This window comes from Suillus subaureus (assembly GCF_016647635.1).
Source record: "Suillus subaureus strain MN1 chromosome Unknown BJ212scaffold_33, whole genome shotgun sequence".
Lineage (NCBI taxonomy): Eukaryota > Fungi > Basidiomycota > Agaricomycetes > Boletales > Suillaceae > Suillus > Suillus subaureus.
The window spans coordinates 454,647-467,862 of record NW_024538589.1 but is presented as its reverse complement, the minus strand read 5'-3'; the positions used below and the strand labels follow the sequence as shown (position 1 = coordinate 467,862).

At 47.9% G+C, this 13,216-nt stretch overlaps 1 protein-coding gene across 1 annotated transcript; it reads left to right on the top strand.

Moving 5' to 3' along the window:
- Window positions 1-341: 341 nt before the first annotated feature.
- BJ212DRAFT_1484392 (uncharacterized protein) lies at window positions 342-9,525 on the top strand (the record flags this gene model as incomplete). Its single annotated transcript, XM_041340787.1, has 38 exons — window positions 342-450; window positions 499-725; window positions 799-910; window positions 962-1,154; window positions 1,208-1,402; window positions 1,453-1,654; window positions 1,708-1,898; window positions 1,952-2,206; window positions 2,254-2,318; window positions 2,367-2,406; window positions 2,459-2,523; window positions 2,571-3,219; window positions 3,269-3,318; window positions 3,372-3,558; window positions 3,611-3,818; window positions 3,870-4,063; window positions 4,114-4,969; window positions 5,034-5,206; window positions 5,266-5,329; window positions 5,381-5,515; window positions 5,572-5,609; window positions 5,660-5,752; window positions 5,805-5,937; window positions 5,989-6,013; window positions 6,065-6,165; window positions 6,224-6,510; window positions 7,374-7,491; window positions 7,554-7,563; window positions 7,614-7,722; window positions 7,779-7,816; window positions 7,869-8,180; window positions 8,226-8,274; window positions 8,330-8,346; window positions 8,402-8,576; window positions 8,811-9,044; window positions 9,094-9,183; window positions 9,235-9,400; window positions 9,454-9,525. 38 exons carry the CDS (start codon window positions 342-344, stop codon window positions 9,523-9,525), a joined length of 6,237 nt encoding a protein of 2,078 aa, XP_041189408.1.
- Window positions 9,526-13,216: the final 3,691 nt, after the last annotated feature.

Genomic DNA, 13,216 nt, shown 5'->3' with positions numbered 1-13,216 from the left:
AGAGAGCATGCGTCAGACATGACGCATATGCGCACGGACCAGCTTGAAGACGCCTAAACCGAGTGCGAGTGTTGATTCATTTGAATCGATTAAAATTGCGGTGCCAACATCCATGCACATGTCCATGTCCCGTACACTCGTGTACCTTGTTCAACAGTATCACAAGTTGTTTGGGTCGTCGTTAGTACAATGAGCTAATTACGTACTACTACTAGTACGAGCATCCTTGCCTCGCGGTCGGTGGCTGAAGCGCTAACTAAGCCTAGACCAATGGACTTGGCAACACCAACTATAAAGTAGGGCGATACTAGGTTCTCTGTTCTTTACATTCACCCACCATCATGGACGGATCGTATGTACCACCAAAATTGTTCCCAGACAGTCACGGTGCCAGTCATGGTATACACTGGCAGCCCTTCAAACAGAGGATAGACAAGGGGAAAGGAGTCGGTTAGTGTACTCCACATACAGGGACGTTATCGTTCATAATCTGTACAGATCGACCAGTCGGTATTGGCGATAGCAGTTGGAATCGTTTTGCCCAGGGCTCATCCCGTGCATCTGCACCATCGATCACGATCGACGAGATGGACGACGACGATGAGCCCTTGACATCACAAACACTCTCAATGTTTACAGGTGATACAGCAGACTCTACCCGCATGTCTGAGGATTCGGACGACGACCTCTATCAATCAGTAAGATCCGATAATGCAGAAGACTTTGTAGGTCCACTTCCTTCAAGTCTAGGCTTGCGGTCATCATAATGTGGGCTGGAGTTCTCACGTTCTGATTCAGATGGACGTGGAAGATTCCTCTCCGCATAGTGATGCTCGCGACCTTGTCCAGTCGATTAATGGGATGTATCGGGTCCTGGATTTGATCAATGAACAAGGGAGTGGTGGGCTAGGTATCTTCACTATCCTTGACAACCCTCGCCTTCGCTGACTTGTAGTTTTAGTGGACAAAGTTATCATAGCGCAGGATTCACTCCGTGCATTTATCAACAGTGTTTGTCCGGGCACATATGTGTCCATGACAAAAGTCAACTTTAGCGCTCTAGACCGCTTCATCGTGAAGCCTGTTGGCGTGTACGGCAGTAAGAGTGAAATTGTGCGACTCTTGTCATCTCTGGGTGTCGTCGACGAGGAAATGTGAGTTCAGTACCGGTATTCAGATCGACACTTTGATAAACTTTATTCTGTAGCGCAAAGCAACTCATCACGAACCAAAGTGACTCTCACGTTTCAATGCCGAGTCTTCGTTCTGGACTGTACATCGTTCGTGCAGTTTGCGAGGCTACACCTGACCAACAGCTTTTCCTCATCTACTGGCCGGAGGATTCAACCTGGGATGACTCAGCCCCTTCGTCTGTGAGACGCAACCGCGTGACCTTCATGAGGTCCGTCAAGTCTTTCTGAGTTTAGACACTGCTCCTAACTAAAACGCCAGATACCTCATGAAAATGTGTGATCAAGTCACAGCACTTATTTCCCCAGAGCATGCTCGATCGATCGTGTGGAATGACCAGGAAGGCGAAGACGCCATCATGGATCTGGACGAAGACCATGATGAGTCCAGTAGGCTGTTCACATTTGAAGTCGCGAAAACCAATGAGCAAGAGGAGGCAGTAAAGTCACGCCCGGGATTCAAGGTTAGTTCGGTTTATCGATATGAATGGCCCAATGCTTAGAGCCGCTTCTATAGGCTACGTCCAGGCATATAACCATGCCGCAGTCTCACCCAGAGGCAACAGTGGATGTCAAATTGCTGAAGCCCGAGTTGTTGCATGGTGAGACAACTCAAGGGTTCATGACCGTCGCATTTCAACCGGGCAGGCTCAATGCCGAATCCATGAAAAACCAATCCTTAACTAGCGTCCAGTTGCGCAATTACCTGTGGGTATTACACTGAGCAGCTCGACTTTGGCCGTCAATTGACACTTCCCCAGGAAGAGTGATGCTTTACTGATTAGTGAGAGTCTGGGTGCAGATGCCCTGAACATTCTGATGTTTAATGGCATCTATGATCGTTTCCGACAACAATGTGGACAGTTTCGGGAGCGATCCACAGCTATCTCATCGAATACTAGGTCGAGCAAGGAGTCAGAGGAAACAAGGATTAGAGAGGACGTGAAGAGGGGGGAGCCTCTTCTGACTGAGGTTTTTCATCACGCCTTGGTCGATGCTATCATCAAGAAATTTTCGTGCGTTTTTACTTCGCACACTTTACCCATGTCTGATCCAGCCCTAGTACCTTCACTCACGAATCTTTCGCATGTCCCACAGGATGCGAGCAAGACGGCCCATCGACTCTAGGTTCGTCCTCCGTGCAATCACTTTGTCTTAGAATAATACCGTTTACAGATTCGGCCATGGCTGATATTCCAGTCGGTACCGACTCTTCGTGAGTTATACCCACGACAGGTCCTCGTGTATCACTGACATCATTCTTCAAGTACCTCCGCTGTCGATCCCTCTCTGCATCCCACTAGAATTGAACAGGAACGTAATTCAGCGCGAAGTATGTCATGTTTGCATTGCTCTACAATTTATTAATTAGTTATGCAGATGAGCTTAATACTCTCATCGCCTTGTATCCAGACATAGGGGAAGAGCTCTGCCGCAAGGCGCATTCGGAGAAAATCAACAATCGAACCTTCAAGGAGGGCAAAGAACGGATCCGCATTGCCCAGAATGTCCTTCGTAACTCTCCTGATATGCCGAAGGAAGCCCGTGAAAGCTTCATCAATGTCATTCTCTATGAGGATACGCCACACGTCAAGGAAACCCTCAAATCGATCAGCAGGGGGAACATTCCGCATGAGAAGCCTAAGGGATTGGTAAACACACTCTGGGATAAAATCAGTTCCGCTGTCTTGCCTGACCTGGATCTGCGTACCTTTAATAAAACATTGAACGAGGGGGATGCTGATTCCGTCAGCGATGCTCAGTTCCTCACGGAGTTGGATGATGTCGAAATACCCCATATCTTCGCAAAAATCGTGGAAGAAACTAGGACGGCCGCTCTGCATCACTTTAGGTCACACTTGACGAAGCAAACCCGATTTTTGGTGCATTTTGCACTGCGCACACAAACCGATCAATGTGTACTTCAAGTACAGAGAGAAGCTTCCAGTCATGGAGAGGAGCAACTTACTGAGTTGCGGAGGACGTTTCTCCGTGAAATCAATGATCTTTCGCAAACAGGACATCATGTGTTAGTGATTTCGCACTTATTTTGCTTCGCCTTCATCTCAAGTTGATAGGTACACTTTCGTCATCGATTCCGTCGAGGAAATACGCAAACATTACCAAAGTAAGTCCAGCTATCCTCATGTCTACCCACTCTGATGAAATGATCGATAACAGCACAGATATTCATCTCTGGCCAAAGGGAATATTTCCAGGATCCTGTCTGTGAATTCTCTGTCCATCTCATGCAGCTGATGGAACACGATCAACATTCCTTGAAAATGGACCCTACCGTGATTCCCTCGCCGAAGTTCACTGCGAGGCACGCGTACTCGTTCAAGTTGCCTCTTGGGGATTCGGTTGCGTCAGTGCTTTTGACATTGTGGTGCATCAATGAATTGACGCTCTTGATTTAGGAGAGCGCAACTTCTTTCAGGCGATAAGATCTTGCTTGCAACGACTGATCGGTATGGGAACCTAATGGTGTTTCTGGAAAGCCTCCACGCGATCGAAGGCGCCTTGACTCAAGGCCGCGGGAAAAAGCTGAATCGTGATAAAATCGGCGAATTTATTCTCGCATTTGATGAGTCAAAACGACTGCTTAGTGTCGTAGCTAGAGAGAAGGTTGGTTTCATAAGCAATCTTCTTGGTGGGGTCTAACGAATGCGTCATCAGCTCTTGTTGCACATCTTTCTCCACGACAACACCCGTGGTTTCCAGGCTTCTGGCAGCGCAATCAACTTGACTCAGTGGTATGGCGAAGGAGTCTCTATCGTTCATGCGTGCTTTATCTGTGGTAGCGAAGAGCTACTACTTGTCGATTCATTGGCACAAGCCAGAATATACTCCCTGACAACGATGCAGTTTAGGTAGGAGCTCAAATTGCGATAAACGATATCTGCTAATATACGTATGACAGGCCTGCCACCCTTGATCTCATTCAGATCCCTAAGGCAGTTTACTCCACTCCAGATGGTTCTTGTTTGATCGCCACTCATGTGTGTGGCTCTGAACTGATTTTGGCCGCCTATCACTGGAGTACCTTCGGCTCAACGAATGGCGTCCCACTCGAAATTCCGGATCTTCCCCTGGATCAGCCGCTGCTGTTGACTTCTCTAATAAAGAGGAGTATCGTCCATCTCGTTACGCTTGACGTTGACTCGAATTCTTGTCGATCATTCGCTCTCGACATCACTCGCAAAGTGACGGAGTTTACCTTCAAGGAGAAAGGCGTCCGAGGAGGAGGAGCTCAGTCGAAGAATGCCACTGCACACAACTGTCTCATTGATTGTCACGCTGACGTGTGGACTCGTTTCCCGGTTCTTTCTGCCGTTCAGCGGGAGACGATCACATCATCTAGTAACAGATGCCCGCGAACATTGGTGTTCATTACAGATCGGGACCATCATATGTTCTCACCGCACTTCCACGACCTTATTTACAACTTTGAAAGGACATCAAAGAAGCCGACGGGAACCATCCTAAAATCAATGGTCATCTCTGCTACTACATATTCCGGTTTTTCCAATAGTCTCCTCAGAGCTACAGAATGGAGCGTGTCGAAGTTCAGAGCTGGGGAATGGTTGGTAGATATCCTCTGCCTCATTCCAATTCACATCGCAGTGACGAGGGAGAATCGATTCATTCCACTCAAGGACGGTGTATATTCGACCGAACTTGAGAAATCCCTCCTCGGTGCAGATGTTAACCGCATTGTCAATCACCTGTCTTTTGGTTGGTATGAATCGTTATTCCAGTCATACATGGCCAAAAAGGTATGATTACATGAACGCTTCGAGTTGAGTGACACTGACTTCATCCGGTGCAATCTTCTTCAAGCCGGTCAAAGTTGTGTCGTCCATGGGTGAACAATCGGTGGGGAAAAGCTTCTCCTTGAACCATCTTGTGGACACATCATTCGCGGGATCGGCCATGCGTACAACAGAAGGGGTCTGGATGTCAGTGACTCCGACTAAGGATGCTCTTGTCGTTGCTTTGGATTTCGAAGGCATGTGAACCAACCATCGGTGGACATTTCATATTGATGTCTTCCTTTGATAGGTGTTCACAGTATTGAGCGTTCCGCTCAAGAAGACACATTGCTCGTGCTGTTCAATACTGCGATCTCTAACTTAGTTTGTTGCTTGCTATGTGTTTCTGATGGTTGCTTAACATCATTGTCGTAGGTGCTATTCCGGAACAACTTCGCCTTGAGCCGAGATATCACAGGCTTATTCCAGTCATTCCAATCAAGTTCGACCGTCCTCGACCCAGCGTCTAACCCGAGTCTATTTCAGTCGACGTTGGTGATCATCATCAAGGTACTTTCCACCTCTTGAAATCTTTCTTTTATGTGTTTTGACTCATCGACTTTAAGGATGTCGTGGATTCGGACAAAGCAGAAATTACTCGAGAGTATGTTCCAGACGGTGTCCACATGAATGCATACTCAGATCGTTCCTCAGGTTCGCCCTCAAGTTTCAGCAAATAGTCCAGGACGAACAAGAGGCCAACTTCATTTCTCGCCTCCATGCTGGGCAGTTGAATATCATCCCTTGGTATGTGAAACGTCTCTCATGATCGCATATCGTTTTGACCATTCCGATGTAGGCCAGTAATCGAGTCGCAAGAATTTTATAAGCTGTTCCCAACCCTCAAACGTCGATTGGACAAACAGAAACTGACGCATAATACAGCAGGAGAGTTCCTTCATGTGATGAAGACCTTGATGGCGAAGCTGAAGGTATGACTGACTTGTCGTACATTTTGAGAGCACTCATTAGACCTTGTGCAGGCAAACGATTGGGGCGCTCTGTCACGTACGTACTCTTAAAGAATTCACAGTTCAACTGATGAACAATACATCGCAGAATCGATGGCCTCGCATCGAGCACAACTTCTTTTAGCCATGCTGCCAAATGCTCTAGCATTTGGACTGCAAGAAGTTAATCCTGACCCAGAACCTTTGAAGGTATGGAATGCTTCTGCTGCCTTTTGTTGCAACTCATGTTTAACTTGGCGTTATGAAGAACCTAGATGACGATATCCCGATTGAGATGCCCGATACTTCAGCTGAATTTTCTTTGGCAGGGGGGCCGCAATCTTCTCCTCGCGAGGCCGCTCTCCAAATTCTGTCTCATGCATGGGACGGCTATGGCTCTCGCCATCACATGCTGGAGGATCTTTGGATTGAGGATTTGATCGCTCATATCGACAGTCTGGTCAATTTGCGCGTCACCCACGTTCGCGAGTGGATATTGTCCAACGTTGCTCGCTTTCAAAGCGGGCAAGCGAGTATTGACGAGCTCATGAGAACGTTTGAAAGTGCAACAGTAGACTTAAAGAGCAACTTGCAATTGTGCAAGCTGAAGTGTGGAAGTTGCGAGCTGCTCTGCATTCAGAGCAGATTGCATGACGGACAGCATGACTGCCAGACTTCTCATGATTGCATACATTCTTGTGATTTCTGTGCGTTATCTGGAGAGACGAAGGCTTGCACCATGTCGTAAGTTATTAATCTTTTCGCTGGCTCGGTAAACTGAAGTTTTTCAGAGCGGGGCATCCCGGCAACCATATGTTAAGCGTTTCATGGTCGTATCCACACATGAGCTCATCATTCCTTCCAGATGTGTTGTTAATGCACATCTCTGTGGTCAAGCCTGCAAATTTTCCGGGAGACAGGGATGTCTGGATGAGTGTACGAAGGTGAGATGGATCCTCTTTACAGTGGGTAGAATGTAATTGAGCTTGTCGTGTAGGTGATCGGTCACGCAGAAGACGAACATTTATGTGCTGCTACTGTGCATGCCTGCGGTCATGTATGTTTGACCCTCGAACAACCTTTTTACTTGCTTAAAATGCCTCCAGCCATGCGATCTGTCAAATCTTAGGTTGAGTGACGGATTGACTCCCCCTTGCCGCGGTACTTGTGGCATTGCAAGGCAAGTTATCAAGTGAACGCTTCTCATCATCTTCTGACACCTCATTTCCTGCAGTGACATGAACCATGACCAACATCTGTGCGATGCTCGACTTTGCTCTTTCCCTGCCAACTTTGCAAGAGACTCTGTGCGAATACGGACCATCTTCACGGCTTAGAAGACGGCGCTATTCATCTCTGCGGGTCTGTCGATAATCATTCAGTGTAACTTTGTATCTTAATACTCAAACTTTAAATAGGGAGGAACATTCGTGTTCTGTGCAATGCACTGCCGAGGGCATCTGCGAAATTGAGACTGCACCACAATCGATCGAGGCGACGTTCACAGGAAGGCACGAGACCTTCCAGTACACGAAGGTAGCGTGCTGTTTTTGTCGTGGACATCATTTTCTGAGTTGACATATGATCTTGGTCCGCAGTACTCGCAAGGTGTGTCGAGTTGGTTACCTCTAACACTGCCACTGACTCGCCCTCAACAGTGGCTAAACGACTGAGATGTGCCAAGTCGATACCACCAGGCCTGGTAGCCCATGATGGTCGGCACAACCATAGTTTGGACCCAAGAGTAGTGCATTTTTGCAGGGCGAAGTTGGTATTTTTCTTTCGTTTTTGCGGTCATTCCTCATTTTTTCTCATTTTTCCAGGTGTGACCACTGTGGCTACTATTGTACATTGCCACTCGGTAGGTACATTTGGTACACCTCAGTAGTCGGTTTTACCAACTGTTACATCAGGTCACCCGCAACAAGAGCATGAAACTAGACACGGATCCATGTCTTCGTCACGATGGGCAGTCGATGGCCCTGATGATACGGGTCTCGAGGTCGAAGGCCGTCGCTTCTCTTCAAATGATGAGGGCGCGCCGATGATGTGCAACCTCATCTGTCAGGCATTGGGCCGCCACATTCACATCGACTATTGTCGTGCCCAGGATGCTGCCGCTTGCAGAGGGAACAACGAGGCTCAGCACATTTCTAAGCGAGTGTTGCCTAACCCGGATCGTGCCAAGGACTACATTACGCACAATCTCTTCTGGCGCCGAGCCGGTGAGTAATTTTATAGTTGTACTCCTGGGCTCACATGGTCCGCAGGCTTCAAAGACCCTTATTCTCGGGAGGAGCAAGCAAATTTCGCTAAGTGGTGCGTTTTGAATGTTCAAAGTGTGATAACACAATTGAATTCATGTTCTTGTTAGCGACTCGATGTGTAGCGGTATGGTTCATTCTGTGCTACAAGTGTCCCATTAGTGATTTACCAGTTTTGCCAGGCCCCGAGCACACTGCCGCAGCCGGAAATGCTGCTCAGCCATCTTATTGCACTTTGCCTTTGTTTCATCCGCCGATGGATCCTAACAATGCCCAAGTCGGCTTGGGATACGTTTCCAATGACGGGCATCTCTTCTCATGCAGGAACCCCGTGATTATGCAGCAAGCATTCCATGTGTGAGTGGTCAGCTGGGGTCCAGCTGCAGTGACGTTAATCAATACGCATGCTCCAGAATTTTTGTGGCTGATAGGTGCGAGACAATGTTCGCTTAGCCACTATTGCTGATTATTAGCAGATCTGGTTCCATGGCCTCTGGTGATAAACATCCCCTTCCGAATACGCCTGCCTCGAACAAAATCGTGCGGACGCTCTAACAACCGATTTGGTGCTGTCCTCTCCTCCCTATATAGCTTCTGGTCTGCCCGCGCTGCAGCAATTGGTGGCCAACAAGCAGCCCGACGTGACTCATATAGTGTTATCTTGTTTGATCATTCCGTTACCAATGCCTTCGTAAACGATTTCGTCAGTTCTCCAGACCAACTACTGGACGCTGTTTTACGTTATGACGCCGATGGAGGCACGAACTTCACTGCAGCGATTCAGCGGGCTCAATCAGTCATGGAACAACATTGGAGCACAGAGAGGTGCGTCGATCTTCCCACAAACATGTCTAATATCTAACATTGCTTTTAGGAGCCCTGTAATCATATTCTTGTCGGATGGCGAGTGCCACATTGCGGATCAGACAGTTCAAGATTTGTGCCGCTCCGCGGTTCGTCTTGGGTTCGTGGCCTTTTTTTTTGTTAGATTGGCAACTTGTGACACGATCTCTAGCAAAGCATTGTCTTTCCACGCAGTATCATTCGGTTCGGATACAACCTCTACCTCCTTGCGACGAATGACTCAAATTGCACTTGACATCCAAAACAACGCCCCAAGAGATCCATTGGCCCCAGCGACAGCAACAGTCGCATCTTCATATACGCAGGCCTTAGACACGGTAAGAGTGCTGTTACACGAACGCATAAAGGGCGTGATTAACGCTGTCTGTAGGTACAACTCGCCGAAACGTTCCTAGGAATTGCAGAGTCGCTCAGGAAGCCGAGAGGGTCTCTCATACATTGATCGAAGGATGCGTCGAAGGAAAAGAATGACGTTTAGTGGTGACAACAGTATCGGTGTGATGTTATATTGTCATGATGCTAGGGGTTGAGCCTGTATGCAGCACATGATACAAGTTATTGCTTAAACTCCGGGAAACGAAAGAAGAAGAAAAGAACTCGGAGGTGTATCACAAGTACCATAAACAAAAACTATATACAAATGTGGCACCATGGCACCGCCTTGTAGGTGTCGGGAGGAAGATTGCACAAAGCGGTGACCAGGAGGATGACACGTGCCGTGATGGAAAACATAGCACAAACTATATAGTTCATGGCGAGTGCTGCATCTTGTCTATGCATCAGGACGTCAAAAATAAATGCAATGAGGGAACTATGCCAGGGTGTGCAAGTGATAATGATGGCACTGATGCGCGACCTATTCCTGAAATGTAGGGAATGCGAAACATCAAGCAACGTAATGGATGCTGCCAAAGATGATTGCTATAATCAATCCAGATAGAAAATGGACCTAGGTGTTGTAGACTTCTAGTTCGATGCGATAACAAGACAGCCCATCAATTTGTGAAGGGGGCCAAGACTTGAGAAGGAATCCCAAACGCAGTGAGTGGGTCATCTTCAGGGACACTGGGGTAAACATAATCATTAGCAATATAATTGATTGGAGCGTAGACATGTTCATCAATACTATATGTAATCTTTTGGCTTTGACCTGGTCGACTTCCAGTGGACCAGGTGAGAATATTTCACATCGAGAGACTTGTGCCACAGCACAACATAAGTGATGAAATTTGAAATTGAGAACCGCAAACGTTCAGCGTCCCCGCTTCTAGCTGAGTGATCCTGAGGTGATAGATGGCGCAGGAGATCAGCCGCAAAACAAACCACGCCACCTGAAGAATGATAAATCCTTTCGATAGGACATTCCCATTGCTCCGGCCGTAGATTTGCTTCGCCATTGGGATGGCAGGGGCATCAATACACGCAGCACCTATCAGCTTGAGAAGGTCACCAGGCTGTAGTGTGTCAAGTAGGGTTTCCCGTCCATGTAAAGCATAAATCTACCATCAGCACAAAGAGGCCGTGGGTCCGAATCCCCATATATTGAAATGGACACTGGAGTACAATGAACTGCCGAACACCAGGGGTTTCGTCACGACCTTGAGAAGTGAGCACATCATAAGGAATATGTATGATAGAATGACCGGTTCACCTTCATATTTCTCTACAGGTGCTTCAGCAGACTCATGATCTGAGGACGCGCATAGTGAGTTGCCTGATATATCCAGAGTTTACAATGCACGACTCACTTTCAGACTGCTCCTGCAGACGAGGAACACCGAGCCCTTAACTGCGATGCAACACGACGAGCACTGAACTACTGGCACATAGCCCACGCGACAGTCAGTTCAATAAACACTAATGTGATGCCAAGTCGCCGTTGTAGGATACGAACAAGGTGGAGGACCATGCAGAGAAGCGTGAGTAAACAAATTATTGAATGCATTCAAGTCGAGGTTTCCCTATCACTCAGCTCATCAGGCCTATCATTATCGCCTCCACATTCGTCCCACCGTGCATTCTTAGCAAGTGGATGCGACATGGTGCAGGCTGACATTAATATCGTATAGAGATTTTGACCAGGCCAGCCAGATTCAGAATCTAAGTCCGGTCAAAAGTTAGAAGTCCGCGCTGGTCGAAAACTGTGCGTCTGAGTCCATGCATAATCTATTCGGTCAATAGTTTGAGAGAGGGCACGGACCGGGCTGACTTTCGGATTGCCCACAAACATAAACCATACATAGCTTTTTGAACGGTTTCGCAAAGGTATGAGTTCCCCATATATTGAAACGGATGGTGGAGACACCGTGGAGTACGATGAACTGCCGAAAAACCACCAAGGGTTTTGTCAGGACCTTGAGAAGTAAGCACGTCATGAGGAACATGTTCAGGATACATGATAGAATAACCGGCTCACCTTCATATTATTCTACAGGTGCTTCAGCAGACTCATGGTCTGAGGACGCGCATGGGATACAATTCAAGCTTCAAGAACACCAAAAGACATGGTAGCGAAGCGCTAGACTCAACGAATGACCGTTACAAGTCCGCGACCAGTCGACGGGTCAATCGATGAATGTGTTCCATTCAAGCCTTATTTTCTGCGTGCACTGAGAGAACGATAGCTATGATAGCTGGAAGTACGAGTTTTGTGAAAGTGCCGACTTCTGTGAGGAAGGGATCTTTGACTATTTAGCGCGCGAAACTCGAAAGCGGCAAGCGATACCTTCACGTACTCCCCATTTACCGTTTCTCTATTGTTCTAAATTGCGAGTCATCACATCCCCTAGTCCCAACGTTGTCGTTAGCGCTTTTCCTCTTCGATTCTTTCGCCAACTACGTACTTTCCTTTCGTTACGACGACCCTTGCACCCTTGTCAAACATGCGTGGCGAACCTAGTTTAGTTCTGGAAGGTTGTACTCATATCATCTTTCAGTTTTCCATTTCTTACAGTCTTACATGCAGACATCGCTGCCGTGAACTTGGCCACTCCATCCAATCGTACACCCGCCGGCCTTTATGTCCTGGTCTTCACTTCCTATGGTCAATGGAACACTGCCATCAAGCCTCTCATGGCAGATGGTAGTGTTTCTTGGAATAAGGCCCTTGCTATCCGTGGAAGTCCGCTGATGTTTCCCATGTGGCTTATGCCCATCTTCTCCCGTAAATCCAAAGGAGTTCGCCTTGAATTCCGTGCTTCGTTTGAATCTGGACCAATGCTCGGTCAAGGTGAACTCGTACGTTCGAGACAACTTTCGAACGATTGCTCGGGAACAATGGGCAAACCAGTGAGTCTTCACCTTCAGCGAGGCTCTCATTCCCTAACACCAGTTCCAAAGTATCACTTTCGGCTGTTGATAATCAGCGAATGTCTCTTAAGTTGAAAGCCCGGCGCTCACAAACTACGCAGATTGCCAATCATGCTGTGGGCGGCACTGAGCAGGTATGTTAATAACAATCCAAGGCCTTCTGATCGCTGCTAATTTAGTCAACCAATTAGAGTGTGATCGGCTGCAACACTGATGCAGCGCATGATGCATACATTCTCTTCAGAACCAGCAATCTTGCCAGTGATCTCGATAACTCCATTCTCGGTTTTTGGTTAGTGCTTGACCAATGTCCCCTCGGCCATCCGAATCGCGCCGCAGCGCTCTCCAACCTTGCACGTGCAGTTCTCTGTGGCAACGCCAGGAACATTTGAACCGACATTGACCATGCCATTTCCCTCTTCCGCTCCACACTCGACCTTCATCCCCCAGGGCATCCTGATCATCTACTATCCAACCTCGACCTCCGCCAGGCTCTCCAATATCGTTACTTGCACCAAAAGGACCACGCTGATCTCCGCGAAGCTACAGACCTTCCCCACCATGTCCTGCCGCTTTGTGTGGAGGGGAGCTATCTTCATCGAGTAGTGCTCAACACCAACAAAGTGCACGCCCAGATCTCATCGGGCCAGCACAGCGAACGGCACCATGACCAGCGGAGTGTAGAAATACTGGAATCTGAACGGAAACGATCACCACCACAACTGCCTCCACCCGCATCATTGAGCAGCCCCGAAGTATGTGGCCTACTTTTCGAGATTGTCACTCTTACTGATTAAATGCAGCAGACACGCGTGAGGGGAAGA